We start from the raw sequence: 18,071 nt of genomic DNA, 5'->3' as shown, positions 1-18,071 counted from the left end.
TACAGGCTCCGGACGCGCAGGCCCAGCGGCCACGGCCCACGGGCCCAGCCGCTCCGCAGCATGTGGGATCCTCCCAGACCGGGGCACGAACCCGCATCCCCTGCATCGGCAGACAGACTTCCAACCACTGCGCCACCAGGGAAGCCCCGATCACTACCAATTTTTAAAAGATTCAAAGGCTCTTAAGTTAGAAAGTCATAACTGCTTTAAGAAATTGTTTTTAAAAATCCAAATGTACTATCATCTGTTGAGTAGTACAATACAGACTTAGTTTACATTTTCTTAATCCATTAAATGGCATCTGTCACCTTATAATGAGACCTTACTGTTCTCTAATGAGAAACATTAAATTATTTACTATTTAGCTCTTAGGAGAATCACTCAAAGTATACATTCAGCTTTTAATAACATTAACATACATGGGAAAAAAAAAAAGATCCATTTCCCTAACTACCATCAGTAGTCAGTTAACTGCTGGATCTTCTAAAACCAGAGACAGGTATTCTTAAGAGTCAAGATCCTTCAGACCTCTGCACTAATATACCTCAGTGTATAGACTACATTTAACTTCCTTAACAGGAGGTGAGATCCTTTCACATGTAGGGATACGTATGCTGGCATACTTCTGCAATCCTGCCTTGTAGGTGCAGACACAAGCCCTGTAGCTCGTGGCTTGGGCTATACCTGCTGTGTTTGTCAGTTCTTCCTTTAGTTCAATGTCCTTCTGACTGTGAAATATGGTTTCCAAAATGAAATGAAGCAAATATTTAACACAGAAACTATTCTGATGTAAAAAAAAGAATGGCAACACAAACATCAAATAACCCTTTGAGGCTTAACTCATTCAACAGTAAGTAATTGTTTAAGAGCGGGTTACATGTCAGGCACTGTTCTCAGTCAGGGCTGAGGACATGAAAGTGAGCAGGACAGTCACAGCTGCACAGACTGAGCTCTCCGTAGACTACAATTTGAGTCTCTATGTGCCCATCCCTAAGCAAGGTGCTATAAAATTTACAAAAAGAGATGGCTCTTTCTCTAAGATGCTTGCAGTTGGCTGGAAAGAAAATGTGAAAAGAACAGTGAACAGTGTAAGACAAACCAGTAATACCTCCTTGATCCACTATCACTGGGAAACTATGTGTTCCACCTAAGTGAATTTCTGAGATAACTGAAGGTTTTCAAATATCCTAGAATTTTAATAAACCAAGTTCTATTCACTGCTCTGCCACTTAGATGTCAGATGGCAGATCACTTAACCACTTTCACACTCATTTTCCTCATGTGTAAAAGAGGGAATATTGGCAACCCAAGGACCATCAACGGATCATTGGATTGACAAGATGTGGTACACACACAGACACACACAGACACACACACACACACACACACACACACACACACACTGGAATATTACTCAGCCATAAAAAAGAATGAGATATTGCCATCTGCAGCAACATGGATGGACCTACAGCATATTATGCCTAGCAAAATAAGCCAGAGAAACACAAATACTGTATGATGTCACTTATATGTGGAATCTAAAAACAAAACAAAACAAAAAGAATGTATATGCAAGACAGAAACAGACTCACAGATATAGAAAACAAACTTGTGGTTACCAAAGGAGAGAGGGAAGTGGGGAGGGACAAATAGGGGTATGGGATTAACAAACTATTATATATAAAACAGATAAGCAACAAGGATATACTGTATAGCACAGGGAATTATAGCCACTATCTTGTAATAACCTATAATAGAGTATAAACTGCAAAAATACTGAATCACTATGGTGTACACCTGAAACTAATACAATACTGTAAATCAGCTATACTTCGATAGAAAAAAATATTGCTGCAAAGGTCAAATGAGATGAGTAAAAAAAGTACTTTGCCAGTTACAAATTTCTATGCAAATGTTGAACACTTAGACACATTTGTAATTTTAATTGTAACAGTTCTAAAGTAAACTATATACTTTTTTGCCTTCTTAGAGTTAAGAATATAATCTTCTGAGTCAACATGATAAGCATCAGCTATTGTACAGGCACAACGGTAACTTAGAAACCACACACGCGCTGAAACTGAGTAGAATGATTTTCCCCTGCTCTGTTGTGCTCTTTGAGTTGCCATCTGCTTTTTAGTTTTTCCATCTCCTTTGCTGTCTGACTGATGTCCGCCACTCTAAAGCCACCCACTGGACTGTATATACTGTCCATCTTTCACTCTCCTCTCATTCCTAAGGCTTATTCTTATTTACTACCTCAACTAGTTTATGAGATGGAAAACCACCCCCCCCAGATTTGGATTGTATCTAAACCAAAGAAAAGACACTTCAAGAAAGAAGCAATCTTAAGGGTCAAGGGTTGAAATATGAGTTTTTTTAAGTATCCAATGAGCATGGTCATTGAAGTAATTATGACCTCATCTGCTTTGTTAAAAGCACAGTTAATGTCCTATTTATCTAAATAATTCAATCTTCATATTTGACCGGAAAAAATATTGGGAATATTCACATTTAAATATGGTTAGGTTGAATCTATCACACCATTTTTCTCTGGTCCTCTCAAAGTTTCAGACACCCAGTTCATACTGCAGACAGCAATGTCAAGTTAGCACGTGCCCAGGATAAACCATTATAAACTTATGCACAAGTATTTTTCAAATCAAGTGTCTCACCTCAAAAAAACTTCATAGTACGCTAAAAGCTAAAAATGAACGTGAAAGTCAACACAAACAACAGAAACATTAGCAGCACACAGCATCAACAATTTTAAGCCCATTCTGCATAATTAATTACTTCAAGGAACTTGAAGGCAAAGATACATCACGAACAATACGCATTAGAAAAACTGAAGATTTAAACTTATAATCTCACCCTTGAAGTTTCTGGACTAGAAAATGGAGAACACTCCCAGGAATTATTTTCCTTCTCAAAGGAATCTTCTTCTTGGAATGCAAATTTCTGCTTAAGTGCATGGGATATTAAAGACACTGGATCCCAAGGTGAGTCTTGTCTTTTCCTTTTATGAATGGGTCTGCCCCCAGGGGACCTTTAAAAAAAATGGAATAAATTAAAACTTTGTGTAATTTAAGTTCCTTATTGACAAACACAGCAGAAATATAAGCATAATATATTACAATCTTCAAGAGATTGGAATGTTTTGCCTTGTAAAAAAAAACAAATCTGGAGGGCACAATGGATTAGTAATCAGAAAGCTGAGAGCCCATGTGAGGCTCTACCACAATCCGTTGTAACCTGGGATTTATCAAATATCATCTTTATTTTTTATTTTCTAATTTTCCAGTCGGTAGAAAAATTTAAAGAAATATTTAAGAGCTTTTAAAAGGACTATGGAGTTCAAGAAAAGAAAAACATCAGGCTAACTGTTCATTCATTCGTTCAATCTTAATGCCCCCTATTTTACCAGGTTCTATGTTACGCTTCAGGGGTAGAGCAGTATCCTACTTCCACAGAACACTCTGGTGGCAGGACAGTGTTACACCAAAACAAGTAAGCAAGAACATTTTGGACAGCAATTATCCAGTGCTGTGGATAAAATAAAAGAGGGAAATGTGATAGTGGCTAGGTTGAAAGCACTTTCAATGAGATGATGAGGAAAAGCCTCTTAAAGGAGGTGACATTCTCTTTAAGGAAATGACAAGCAGTCAATTTTAGTGTAAACATCCAGTGGATGCATCGCAAGGAGGTTGGCACCTGTGAGAAAAGAAAAAAGAAAAACAGGTATAGCTGGCGTGCAGTTAAGTAAGATGGGAAGTAGGACGTGAGGTCAGAGAGATAAGGATGAATCCTAGAGAGACTTCCAAGCCACAGCAAGGTGTCAAGATTTCATTCTAAGCGCAATGGAAAACCACCAAAGGATTTTAAGCAGCGGAATGGTATGATCTGACTTCAATTTTTAAAGGTCACTCTGGTTACTATATGAAGAACAGATAAGGAGGCAAGAATGAAAAGAGAGACCAGGTTGGAGGCAACTGCAAAAGCCCAAGCTATATAAGGTAGTGGCAAGGGGCTTCCCTGGTGGCACGGTGGTTGAGAGCCCGCCTGCCGATGCAGGGGACACGGGTTCGTGCCCTGGTCCAGGAGGATCCCACATGACGCAGAGCGGCTGGGTCCATGAGCCATGGCCACTGAGCCTGCACATCCAGAGCCTGTGCTCTGCAACGGGAGAGGCCACAACAGTGAGAGGCCCACGTACCGCAAAAAAAAGATAGTGGCAGGACTTCCCTGGTGGTCCAGTGGTTAAGACTTCGCCTTCCAATGCACGGGGTGTGGGTTCAGTCCCTGGTCGGGGAGCTAAAATCCCACATGCCTCCTGGCCAATACACCAAAATATAAAACAGAAGCAATATTGTAACAAATTCAATAAAGACTTAAAAAAAGAAAGGTCCACATCAAAAAAAAAAAAAAAAAGATAGTGGCTTAGATTGAAAGGTGGCAGTGAGGACCACTGAGGGTACATAAATTTGAGCTGTATGCTGACGGAAAGGATGTGGGATAGAAAGGAAATGAAAAAACAGGATGATTTCCAGATGTCTGGACTGAGGGTGATATTGTTGCCATTTGCTGAGAAGCAAAAGACTTGGGGGAAGAACAAGTTTTCAAGGTAGAGGACGGAACAGGTAGGAAGGAAGAGTTCTGTTTTGGACATGTGAAGCATGAGGTACCTGTGAGACAGGCAAATGAAGATGTGAAGTAGGCATGGGGCTCAGAGGAGAGGTCAGGCCTAGAAAAATAAATGTGGGCATCATTAGCATTTAGCTGGTATCTAAAGCCTAGGACTAGATGAGATCACCCAAGGAAACAATGTGGGTGGAGAGAAGAATGGGGCTGAGGGCTGAGCCTTGAACATGCCAACATTCAGAGACCAGGTCCAGAAGAAAGAATCAGCAAAGAAATAAGAGGTGGACAATGAGGTAAGAGGAAAACCAAGCATGATTTCCTCAAGGCCAAGTGAAGAAAGTGTTCCAAGGAGGTGGGAACTGAGGACTGTATCAAACACTGCTGAGAGGTCAAGTAAGAAGAGCAATGAGAATTGACCACTGGATTTAGCAACATGGAGTCACTGGAGACCTTGAAAGAACAGTTTTCAATGGAGTGATGGGAACAGACACCATATTACAGTGACTAGAAGGCAGTGAGAAATGGAAACAAACTATAAACAACACCAAGAATTTATACCAGACAGGGAACAGAGAAACTATAATAGCTGAGGGTATACATGTTTTGAAGATGGGAAATGCTCAAGTGTGAAGAGAAGAATAAAGATGGAAAATTTGATTGTGCAGAAGACAGAAGAGAGAATTTTAAGTGAAATGCTTAGAGAGAAGGGGAACCAGCGACCAAGGGGAGAGCAATGGACATGATCAAGGATGCTTCATTTGCAATAACAAAATGGAAGGCAGAGAACATGGGGAGTAAATTTGTAAATGTAGAGATGTGGGAAGTCTCGTCGGATTCAGCAGTAATGTATGAAACAGATCAGTTGTTAGAAAAATGAGAGAATAGAGGGGTGGAGGGTGGAGTCTACTGGCGTTTCAGTCATTTCTCCAGTGATGGTAACAGCCACAGAGTCATCATTTTACACTGACTGTGCCCGACGATACCAGTAAGAGATCTAGTTGGGACTAAATGGGTACGTACAACCGTAAGATTTTTCTCTGTACTAGCTGCCTCATACAAGGATCAATCATAACCTCATTGATAATGAAATGACTTATCTGTCCTAACACTATTACACAGAAAATACATTTATTTTCTCAGCAAAACTTCATTGAGGAATTTCCAGGTGAACATGGCAGATCTCTGTGAAAGCCTACTAAAATGACAGCAAAGAAATGAAAAAGATGTACACCCACAAAGACAAAGAGATTACGAGAGGAGAGAGTAGATAAGAATTGCAACAAAATGTTGAAAGCTGGAAAGCTGATGACAGTGAAGAGAATGGGAGGTAAGCTGCCTTCCTGAAAACAGACGGATTGAGGAAAAGTCCACATATGGAATGATATGCTCCTCCCTTGCCCTTTCCCCACTCAACTCTCAAACTACCTAGCTTGCACCACCTGTGAAATCCCCAACTCTTCTGACCAAGGAGAATGAAGAACTTTCTAGAAAAACTCTCTAGTCCCAAAGAAAAGACATACAGCTACTGAAATAATGGGATCTGGCTAACAAAATGGCAAGGTTCTCTCCTCAGTCACTAAATTGTGAAGCCCACCAGCTGGCAATCCCACCTCACACAAAGAAACTTCAATCAGCTTTTCCGTGCCTCACTTTTAAATATAAATGCATAGCTGCAAATCACCAGATACTTAAATAAGGCTCCAAAACTATAAATGGAGACCAAAATCAGTAAGAGGAAAAGGAACTCAGGAAAAATGAACATCATTCAAGAGCAGAAGAAAACTAAGAATAAAACTGTAGTTAATATTTTCAGTAGCATAAGACACACAAAAGCAAGAAGACATAAAAAAGGAGCACTCAAAGAAAAAGAAATGGGTCTCACAAATTAAAAATATGATGATGGGGGAAATTCCCTGGCAGTTCAGTGGTTAGAACTCCACACTTTCACTGCCGAGGGCTTGGTTCAATCCCTGGTCAGGGAACTAGAATCTCACAAGCTGCACAGTTCCCCACACCCCACCCACACCCCCAAAAAACAAGTGATGACAGGAAAAACAATAGAAGAGTTAGAATTTTCTCAAAAAGTACAATAAAAAAAAGCAAAGAGAAGAAAACAGTAAAGGAAAGATACGAAGATAAGGCAAATAATTCTGGCATTCAAACTTCTAATAGGCTTTCCAAGAAAAGAGAACAGAAGGAAAGAATAGAAGAAAATTATCAGAGAAATGTTATAAGAAATTTCCAAAAATAAAGGACATAAAACTCTAAACTGATTGAGTTCAATCAATAAGTGAACTCAGCATAAGGAACTTAAAAAGAAGTAAATGCTCAGCACAAGAAACTTAAAAAGAAATCTCCAGGGCACATCACCATGAAATTTAAGAACACCAGGACCAAAGAAAGATCTTAAATGCTTCAAGAATGAAGAAACAGGGGCTTCCCTGGTGGCGCAGTGGTCGAGAGTCCACCTGCTGATGCAGGGGACACGGGTTCGTGCCCCAGTCTGGGAATATCCCACATGCTGCGGAGCAGCTGGGCCCATAAGCCATGGCCACTGAGCCTGTGCGTCCAAAGTCTGTGCTCCGCAATGGGAGAGGCCACAACAGTGAGAGGCCTGCATACCGTAAGAAAAAAAAAAAAATGAAGAAACAGGTTTCATACATGGCATCAGGAATCAAAACGACATTAACCTCTCAACAAGAACACTGAGAGCTAGAAACCGATGGAAAAATGTCTTCAAAATTCTGAGGAAAAATGATTTTCTGTCAATTATATACCCAGCCAAACTAGCAATTAAGTGTGAGAATAAAAGAAAAAGAAATTCAGATATACAAGGTCTTAAATCTACCTTTCATGCACTCCTCAGGAAGCTGCAGGAAGAAGATATGACACCCAGGAAATGGGTGATGCGACACAGGACAAAGAGAATGCCCATGATGACGAAGGAAATTCTTAGGATGACAATGTAGGAAGTTTAGAGCAACAGGTGAGATTAGAACAGGACAGAGGGCTCCGTGAGGGGATTTCCGGGGTGGGGGGGATTCAAGGAGGCAATTATTAATTTCAATAAAAAATAAAATTAGTAACAAACAAAATGTAGTCATAGTATATGAAATGGCTTACCTGTGAATGTTTACTGTTATAGTAAGGATATAAATTCTGAACACGGATTTAAGGAAAGACTGTGACTTAACCATATCGGGAAGATGTAATAAGAAGTGTGTGTGCACGTGTGTTAGGGGGTAGAATGTCTAAGAGAACGTATTCCAGATTTTTAACAATTGCAAGTAAATATAACTAAAATATCAAGAAATAGCAAAAATAGTACGTTGTTTCAAAAATATGGAGATAGGACACTAGAACAAAGAGTCACAAAAAACTGAAAATGATTCTCTCTCGAGGGGTATTTGGGGTAAAGAGGAATCAGAGAAGACTTATATATGTTTACTTTGATAAATATAATAATTTCTTTAAACACCATTGATAAAATTTGGGTTCATTTCTCAAATTATGACAACATACCTTTCAACAGCACGTAGCTTAACCTTATTCACATCCTTCAGAACATCCAACATGTTTGGAACATCTTTATGGTTTTTTGAATGATGACTAAAATTGGTTTTCCTAGTATCTGGGTGCTGTTTTTTCACTTCAGTTGCTGAATTATCTGATGCACAAATATTATTAGAGGCTGTTTGCACGAGAGGAGAACATGGAGGCCGTAGAGAAGAAACCTGAGGAGGCGGTGGTGGAGGAGGAGGAGAGGGAAACACTGAACTTGAAAACGAATCTGGTTCGACACTCAGTTGAGTAGTCCCTGATGATGGCATGTGTCCCAAACCACTAGGTCTGTCGTTCTTCAAGTCCAAGGAGCCTAAAGAAAATGTGGTCTGTTGAAAAACCATGCAAAATTTTCTCCAATTAACACGTAACACTAATTAGAATCAAAACAGGAACAATTCTGTAATGCTACTAAAATAATGATACTGTGGCCAGGAAGGTGAAGCAATCCCATCTGCTTAGTAATTTCTGAAAGAGTCAAGCAAACAGTAAATTCATTTTTAATCCAATTAGGATTCTCTGTGTAGGGGAAGGGGGAGAATGCATTTTAAAGAGAAAATTAAAAGTGCTTTTTTCACATACAATCTGAATTTCATCCTCTATTTACAAAAGCTAAAACACGATCAACAACTTGTGGCTAGAAACATGCAAACTGATATATTCACTCTAATGATGACATTGTAGAAACACCCAGGCATATATTTTCTAGGCAGGAGCCTATGACGGGTACCAAATACTTAACTTTTTCACAACAGATTTGCTCCTAAAATCATGTGTAACAAGACTGCTTTTAAAAAAGTGTATATATCATACCTCATTTATTACCCAGTAGTATATATAATATTTAATATAAATTATAAATATACAATACTATATAAGTATTATGTTATACACAAATTATATATATGTTTATATGGATGTTTTTATATACATACAGATAGTGTGTGTGTATGTATATTATTTAAAGCAAGTCACATCTCTAAAAATTTTAAAAAGAATCATCTGGAAAACAGTATTCACCTAGATTTGGTGGAAGTATAGCAGCAATAACTTCAAACTACAAATATATATATATGAAGCCTCAAATCTATACTCTTGTCTCAAATTAATGCATCCCTCCGCTTAAATGTCCAACACTTTTCTACGGAGTTAGAAAAGCTTACAGTCAGCCCTCCATATCCTCAGGCTCTACATATGCAGATTCAACCAACCGCAGATCAAAAATATGAATTAAAAAAAAAAAAACTCCAGAAAAGTTCCAAAAAGCAAAACTTGATCCTCCATGCACTGACAACCATTTACAAAGCATTTCCATTATATTTATAACTACTTGCATTTTATTAGGTATTATAAGTAATCTAGAGATGATTTAAAGTATATGGGAGGACGGACGATGTGTATAGGTTATATGTAAATATGCCATTTTATATAAGGGACTTAAGCATCCTAAGATTTTGGTGTCCACAGGGGTCCTAGAACCAACACCCCACGGATGCCAAGGGACAACTGTACTTAGAAAACAGGCTTTTAAATACAAAACTACAATCTTCGGCAGCATAGCTAGCTCTTCTTTAAACCAAAGCCATCCCTGTCACTACAAATGCATCTTAATTTATTCTCAATAAACATCAGAGGTAACACATATATACACCCAACATCGTTTCATATTTAATGTCATTCATAAGATACATTAGCAGCAAACATTCTTTTCTTACTCAGAACCACACTGACTGAAATACTAAATGAGTATCATCCAACTGAAATAAAAATCCAGCGTTACTCACCAGAATTTGTACTGTTTCTCAGTTCTTGCCTTCCCACAATTGCAGCAATCTGAGAGCGAAGAAAAGCTAGCTCATCTTCAAGGGCAGCTATTTTTTTAATTGCAGCTTCACTTTCAGGCCAATCACTTTTTGTTGGTTTGTTATGCCTTAGAGCAGGTGTCAATGGATCTTCAACTAGTTGCAAAGGATGGAAAGAAGCAATTTTCTCCCCTTCTTCATTTTTCCATATACTATTTCTGTAGGTGGAAGGAAAAAATGGAAAGAGAGAGAGAAGGGGGAAGAAAAATTTTCTAGAAATAAATTCTTTCAGTTAAAGAATAAAGATACCAAAACAAAACCAGAATAGCTCTCTTTACCCTATAATGGTCTCTAGACTCACTGAGGACAAACAACATCTTATGTAACTTTATATTCTCAGTACCCAGAACAAATGCTGACTTTAATAGGTGACCAATAAGCGGTCAGTGAATGAAGGAACACATCTTGCTTACAGACTGTAAACCAAAAATAATGATCCTATCTATTAACTTCAAACACAGTACAAATTGATTTATTTAGAAATAAAGTTAATTTATTTAGAAATTCTACATATTCGGAATATAAGGTCCTACAGGATTCCTTGTTATGTTGGAGTAAGTTTACCATATTCTAATTTTTTGAAAATTTATAAACCAATTTGATATAGAATAAATTTAGCCAGTTTTTCTGAATAACTGACCCTTTTGTACTTCAGCCTGTATCTGAATACACTAACAGCTAAGTTAGTATTACCAAGCAGTAAAACATCCAAATGTTGAAATATATTTAACATCATTGCCTGGTAAACAGTAAACACTATATAAGTTTTGGCTAAATATATAAAATAAATATAGTATTTAGTATAGGAAAGAGCTTTCTCCAAAAATGAACATGGTGATTTTTATATCCTTTTAATATCATTCCTTCCTAGGCCTGGGGTGAGGATTAAATGTGCATTAAGAAAGACTAGCTAGGGGCTTCCCTGGCGGCACAGTGGTTAAGAATCTGCCTGCCAGTGCAGGGGACATGGGTTTGAACACTGGTCTGAGAAGATCCCACATGCCGCGGAGCAACTAAGCCCGTGCGCCACAACTACCAAGTCTGCACTCTAGAGCCCATGAGCCACAACTACTGAGCCCACACACCACATCTACTGAAGCCCACATACTCTAGAGCCCGTGCTCCACAACAAGAGAAGCCACTGCAATGAGAAGCCCTCACACCACAACGAAGAGTAGTCCCAGCTCATTGCAACTAGAGAAATCCCGCGCACAGCAACGAAGACCCAACACAGCCAAAAATAATAAATAAAAATAAAATACATTAAAAAAAAAGAAAAAACTGGCTAAAAATGAGAAAACACCAGTCATCCCTATTAGGAAGACATTAGCAGGACACAGCGCAGTACAGAGGTAGACAAATAAAAAGGCTCGATCAGTCTGAACATACTTCACCATGTGGAAGAATTCAGATTATAGCCCACACCCCATTTTCCAAGATAAGTAGAAAAATTACCGAAATCTGAGATAACTGGCTTCTTCATCATTCGTCACATACAAAACGTCAGCAAAAGATGGGACTACAGATCCACAGTTAGCTGGGTCCACAGAGTTCAAGAGTGGGATCAGCTAAAGGAAAAAAGAAAGTCAGGGAGTCGGGGAAAGACACATGCCCGTGGAAACTATTTGTGTAAATTAAAAATCCACAAGAGTGAAAAGGAAAAAGGATATGCAATAGAAAAACATACACCTATTAGCGAGAAAAAAAACTGAGGAAAATAATTATTCTAAAGTCTACACATGTGGCAATATTCTCTCCCTTAGTGAATGTCATCCAACATAAAACACAAACTAGAAGAATGAAATAAGCTACTCAGGGGTTGCTTCGCATCTGCCAATCTTTGGATATAATTACTTAAAAAAATAAAGACAAAGACACACGTGAAATGACTTGTTTCCAGGATAAACTAAAGGTTTTTTGGCTTGCAGGAAACATTTCTTCTTTTGTTCTACCCTATGTCCCTAGGAGTACCTGGGATAATTTTACACATGGTACTTAAACAATGCATGTTGACTGACTTACCTCAAAATTAGGCCTGGGACAAGGTTCTAAAGGAAGAATTTTCCCAATAACACGAACAATACTCCGAGCTGATCCATAGTCTTTATTTTCCCAAATCTGCAAAACCTATTTAAACATAAAGCATTGTTTAAAAAGTAGTACCCTATTGAGCATGTTTGTATTGATATTATTTATGGAAAAAATGTAAAATATGCAATAACATTTATTTTTAAAAAGAAAATATAGAATGGCATACTTCTAAAGTATTTTCTTCAAAGAATTAAACTTTATTCATATCTGTCTTTAAAAACGTGGGAAGCAGGGGGATGGGAGTTAACATATACAGATTCCAGGAAGAAAGATGTTTTGAGAAAGCACCACAAATTCATTCTGTTTTATTTCTGATAATGGCCAAATATCTTGGGGAACTTTATTCAGAAAAATTGTCTCCCCTCCTCCCAACTAAAAATCCCATCTTTGGGCCCAATGAAAAATGGACAATTTCAATTTTTCAAGCAGTGAAGTAATACAGAGTATATTCATGTAATTTCCTTTAAAGGAGGAATAAAAAGGGGAATAAATGAAGCAGGCCCTAAACAGTTTAAGGATGCTTTACTTACTGTTGTACTGGCACAAAGAGACATATAGATCAATGGAGCACAACAGAGAGCCCAGAAACAAACCCACGCATGTGCAGTCAATTAATCTACGACAAAGGAGGCAAGAATACACGATGGAGAAAAGCAAGTGGTGTTGGGAAAGCTGCACAGTTACATGAAAATCAATGAAGTTAGAACACTCCCTCACACCATACGCAAAAATAAACTCAAAATGGTTTGAAGACCTAAATGTAAGACATGACACCATAAAACTAGAAGAGAACATAGGCAAAACATTCTCAGACATAAATTGTAGCAATATTTCCTTAAATCAGTCTCCTAAGGCAAAAGAAATAAAAGCAAATATAAACAAATGGGACCTAATTAAACTTAAACGCTTTTGCACAGCAAAGGAAACCATCAATAAAATGAAAAAACCTACAGAATAGGAGAAAGTATCTGCAAACTATGCAACTGACAAATGGATAATCTCCAAAATATACAAACAGCTCATACAACTCAATATCAAAATAACAAACAATCCAATCAAAAAATGGGCAGAAGACCTAAACAGACATTTCTTCAAAGACATACAGATGGCCACCAGGTACAAGAAAAGATGCTCAACAGCCCTAACTATTAGGGAAATGCAAATCAAAACAACGAGGTATCACCTCATGTGGGTCAGAATGACTATCATCAAAAAGTCCACAAATAATAAATACTGGAGAGGGTGTGGGGAAAAGGGAACCCTCCTACACTGATGGTGGGAATGTAAATTGGTGCAGCCACTATGGAAAACAGCATGGAGGTTCCTTAAAAAAATACAAGTAGAGTTATCATATGATCCAGCAATATCCCACTCCTGGGGAAAACTCTAATTCAAAAAGATACATGCACCCCAATGTCCACAGCAGCACTATTTACAATAGCCAAGACATGGAAACAACCCAAGTGCCCATCAATAGATGACTGGTTGAAGATGATGTGGCAGATATAGATATAGATGTAGATATACATACATACATACATACACACATACATACACACAATGGAATATTACTCAGCCATAAAAAAGAATAAAATATTGCCATTTGCAGCAACATGGATGGACCTAGAGAATATCATACTAAGTGAAATAAGTCAGACAGAGAAAGACAAATATTATCACTTATATGGGGACTCTAAATAATACTACAAATGAATCTATAAACAAAACAGAGAAACAGACTCACAGACGTAGAAAACAAACTTATGGCTGCCAAAGGGGAAAGGGAAGGGGGGGTTATATTAGGAGTATGAGACTAACAGATACAAACTACTGTGTGTAAGACAGAAAAGCAACAAGAATCTACTGCATAGCACAGGGAACTATATCAGTATCTTGTAATAACCTATAATGGACAATAATCTGAAATATTATATAACTGATCACTTTGCTGTACAGTTAAAACTACACAATAGTGTAAATCAGCTATATTTCAATTTTTAAAAAGAGAAAAAAAAGAATGCTTTACTTACAGTGGAATACATTTTCTAGTAGTCAGTTCTTAAGATAACAGAAATGAAATGTGCTTCTATAACTCAAATAATAACTTTGTTCTTTAGCTTGGAGTTTCCCCTATTAGTGTAAACTATTCCCACAGGAAACCTCCCCCAAAATATGACATAACGTTTGTTCTTTTGGAAGTGATTTCAACACAAAGGAGGCATTTTCTCTCTTCAAAAAGCATTAAAAATTGGACTTTTCATTTTTCCTGAGATCCCATAAGGAAAACGAAGTTTATTATAAGCCACAGATACAGAGGTAGCATCCTATCAGCATCCTCATGGAAACATCCCGTAAGCAGATGGATACACAGTTCTAGAACTTAGGAGACAATCTGCATTAGAAAGATGGATTTGGGAATCATCAGCATACAGAATACATGACAGGTAAAAATCGAAGCCATAGGACTAGTTGAGAAAAACTGGGGCTAGAGAGAATGATTTGAAAGTCATCAGCTCATAGAATCTTCTGCACAAAGTCATGCCATTCCTCTGCTTTTAAATGGCAAGGGTTCTGAATTTATCTGATCATATCCAAGCACCCGGCTCTAACCATTAAATACTGATTCCATCAGGCAGCCTCACAACCTTCCATCAATTCTGCCAGCTCAGTTGCCATAACATACTCCATGAATTGCGTATTCATTCTCCAATCACTCTCAAAGGTCCTCTGCCACTTAGCCCTATTCTATCTATCCAACTTAATTTCCCACTATCCATTAACAAGAACACATGCTCTTTCGGGTTAAGCAGTTTTCCTTCAGATTGATGGCCTCTCTCAATTTCTTTTCACAAACTTTTCAAAAGAAGGATGCTGATGCCACTTCCCTTCCTCAATCATTCTTCAAACTACTACAGTTCAGCTGCCACTCTCCACCTACAGAAATCCCTAAAGGCATCAATAATCTACTGATAAGCAAATCTTCAACAATCACTCAGTCTTTGTTGTCTTTAAATCTCTCCAATTCTGAAATTCAAAATGCTTCAATAACATCCAGTGACATCCTCCATTACATGTCATCAAAGTCAAATATCAAAAGAATGTCGATCACTCCAAATCTGAATCTCTTTTCTTTCCTACATTCCAGAACCATATACCCAATTATCTGCAGGACCTTTGTATTTATATATTCCAACAGCACATATGACTTATCTCCCTACTCAAAGTAGTTTCACGTATGGAATTGTCCATTTATATTAATGGCTCCATCATTTTTCAACTTTTGTTTAAAACATTTTAATTATCCTTGTCTATTCTAATTCACAACACCAAACAGCAACAATTTGCCCATTTTCTGTAAGCCCCCCCATTATTTTTGTGTCTCTCTTATATTCAGTCCTGTATTACAGTTATCTCTATACGTTTCTTATATCTCATATTATATTTTAAGCATCATGAATACAAGAACCATGTACTGCTACTCTGCATCACCTACAGAAACAAGCATATTGTGTTAGATGTCATAGGTACTCAGTAAGTAGACAAAATTTGATTTGCTTATGCTTCTCGCACCTAAGCCAACCTCTCTCCTTAATATTTATTCTGAATTTGCTGAGCTATAACTTGCCATTCTATATCCAAGTATCAAACTTAAATTACCTTAAATAAAGCCACTAGATATTTTTTAAATATTTTATCTATGAAGGTCGTGTCTATCTTTTGCTTCGGTTGTATCTTTCGTTGGCATTTGACCTATCAAATAAATGGGTTCCTGATAATCTTATCTCTTTTTTAACTCAAACTATCAAAGCTATACTAAAGGAAACTCGCCTTTGTTACACCTATAGAGAAGTAACAATTTTGCCTTGAGTGTTGACATATAAATCATTTCTAAAATAAGACCTCAAACAAATACAACAGGTTCATTCAAATCCATTAAAAGATATTTACCTGGTTTACAGGAACACCAAAATATTCCAGCATCTCTCTTAAGATACTCAATATGAATGACATTGATGAGGCAAATACAGAAGCAAATTTAAGGAAACATTGTTTCTTGATACCTTAAGGGAAAAAAAATTAGAAAACATTATTCTTGATAAATAACTGCCGCACAAAATTGTATTAAATAATTGGAAAACTCCTTTGGTTACACATTACACCATCAACTAATCTCTCTGGCCAGCATTATTTTAATGAGAGGAGAGAAAAAGAGGAACGGGGGAATGGGGAAGGGTTGGTAAAAGAAACTTCAATTTATCAGTTAAGTTGCATTAAAAATTCATAGGATTTTTTTGAGCCTCTGAAGGGACCTGGTTAATAAATATCAATCAGCGAAATTGGAAACTTAGCAGGGAAGCCTTCAAGTTAGTTGCAACAGCGATGCGCCCTCTCTCCGAAAGCTTTGGGCTGAGACTCTTAGAAGGGATGAGTTCAACCCATCCTTGAAAGCAGTCAGGGGGCCGACTCAAGGCTTTGACAAAAGGAACGGTAGCTCTTCCTCACTAACGTATCGGAGTACCACCCACCTCCTTGCTTATTTTCAAGAATATGAACCCCAGATAGGCGACGTGACTTAGTCACCTAACTACTAAATAACAGGCCGAGACTAGCGCCCAGTCACATCACTCGCTTTGGCCCCAAGCTCCCTCGGCGTCTCTCCTAACCCAGCATGGTCGCCTGGCTTACCTTCCTCCGAAGCCCAGCCTCTCGGCAATCACGGGAACTTCAAGCAGTCGTTAAGGAACCTTGCCGCGGAATCCGCAGAGGACTAGGCCCGGCGTGCACTCGTCCTGGTCCGGGAGCGCTCAGACGTCCACACGTGTCCGCCCGTGCGCCTCGGCTTGCCTGCCACGGGCGGTGACGACGCCTCCACTGGCCCAGGGCTTGGCCCTGTAGCCCCTCACTCGGCCGGGGCAACTCAGCTGGAAGCGCGGCCCTCCGCCCGTGCGCCACCGAACCTGTTCCTTGCCTCCACAATGGGCTCACCATTTCCGGGTCCCGCGACTAAACTTAAACTCCGCGGGCCATGACCCGTGCCCGACCTCATTGGACAAGGCTGAAGATCGTTGCTTGTGACTGGTTACGTAATGACGTCAGGTTATTTACGGTTATTTAGACTGGCTACTGAGTGTCTTCCTCCTTCAAGAGGGCGGGCCTTCAGCGAGGCAGCCAATAGAAGCCTAGAGGCACAGGTGGGCGGGGCAGGCAGCGCAGGGACGATGACGCATGCTCAAGACTCGCCTTTGGGTTTCCCGGGTGCTCCCATAATACCGGTGTCTACAGCCCAGAGTATGGAGCCATTATGGCCCTTGGATCAGGCCCACGATCCGGAGTTCGTGCCCCACACAGATCTTCGCAGGCAAAGTGTGTCATCCTCTACATACAGACCCGAAGTGGGGCCGCTCTCCCAAGTCCGCTTGCCGTGGAATGTCGCGATTTGTTTAATAATTCATTCGTCTATTCAGCAAACATCTATTTTATGCTATGCGACTAGCAGATGCTAAACGCTGTCATCGAGGAATCTGCAGCATTGCAGTACTTACAATGTTCGTTCATGAAACGCTCCAGGTTATCCAGGCTGCCAATGCTGATCTGGCCTAGCCTACGATGGTAAAGTGACCACCAAGTCCTGGCAGGTGATATCCCAATTTTCAATTCTGATCTGAGGTTACTGGCTTCATAAGAAACAACAGCTACTGGGCTTCCGTGGTGGCGCAGTGGTTAAGAATCCGCCTGCCAACACAGGAGACACGGGTTCGGTCTCACATGCCGCAGAGCAGCTAAGCCCGTGTGCCACAACTACTGAGCCCACGTGCCACAACTACTGAAGCCTATGCGCCTAGAGCCTATGCTCTGCAACAAGCCACAGCAATAAGCCCACGCACCACAACGAAGAGTAGCCTCCACTAGCCGCAA

General features: G+C 39.2%; 1 protein-coding gene across 1 annotated transcript; it reads right to left on the bottom strand.

Annotated features, from left to right (window-relative positions):
• Positions 1-713: 713 nt before the first annotated feature.
• On the bottom strand, positions 714-17,083 carry MTFR2 (mitochondrial fission regulator 2). Its single transcript, XM_060030517.1, has 8 exons — positions 16,842-17,083; positions 16,104-16,216; positions 12,087-12,191; positions 11,520-11,632; positions 9,987-10,222; positions 8,164-8,515; positions 2,875-3,049; positions 714-749 (listed from the first exon to the last, which is right to left on the bottom strand). Exons 2-8 carry the CDS (start codon positions 16,164-16,166, stop codon positions 714-716), a joined length of 1,080 nt encoding a protein of 359 aa, XP_059886500.1. The 5' UTR covers positions 16,167-16,216; positions 16,842-17,083.
• Positions 17,084-18,071: the final 988 nt, after the last annotated feature.

Source organism: Delphinus delphis, chromosome 14, assembly GCF_949987515.2.
Source record: "Delphinus delphis chromosome 14, mDelDel1.2, whole genome shotgun sequence".
NCBI classification, from domain to species: Eukaryota; Metazoa; Chordata; class Mammalia; order Artiodactyla; family Delphinidae; genus Delphinus; species Delphinus delphis.
Note: the sequence above shows the minus strand (reverse complement) of the source record. Positions and strands in the feature narration are given on the sequence as shown.

Bases quoted from the DNA above. Each gene is read 5' to 3' on its own strand.
- MTFR2 (XM_060030517.1), bottom strand. From the start codon at position 16,166: ATGTCATTCATATTGAGTATCTTAAGAGAGATGCTGGAATATTTTGGT. The intron at 12,192-16,103 runs GTAAATATCTTT...ATGTTTAAATAG, and splicing joins TTGGTGTTCCTGTAAACCAG to GTTTTGCAGATTTGGGAAAA. The intron at 10,223-11,519 runs GTAATTTTTCTA...TTCCACCTACAG, and splicing joins GCCAGTTATCTCAGATTTCG to AAATAGTATATGGAAAAATG.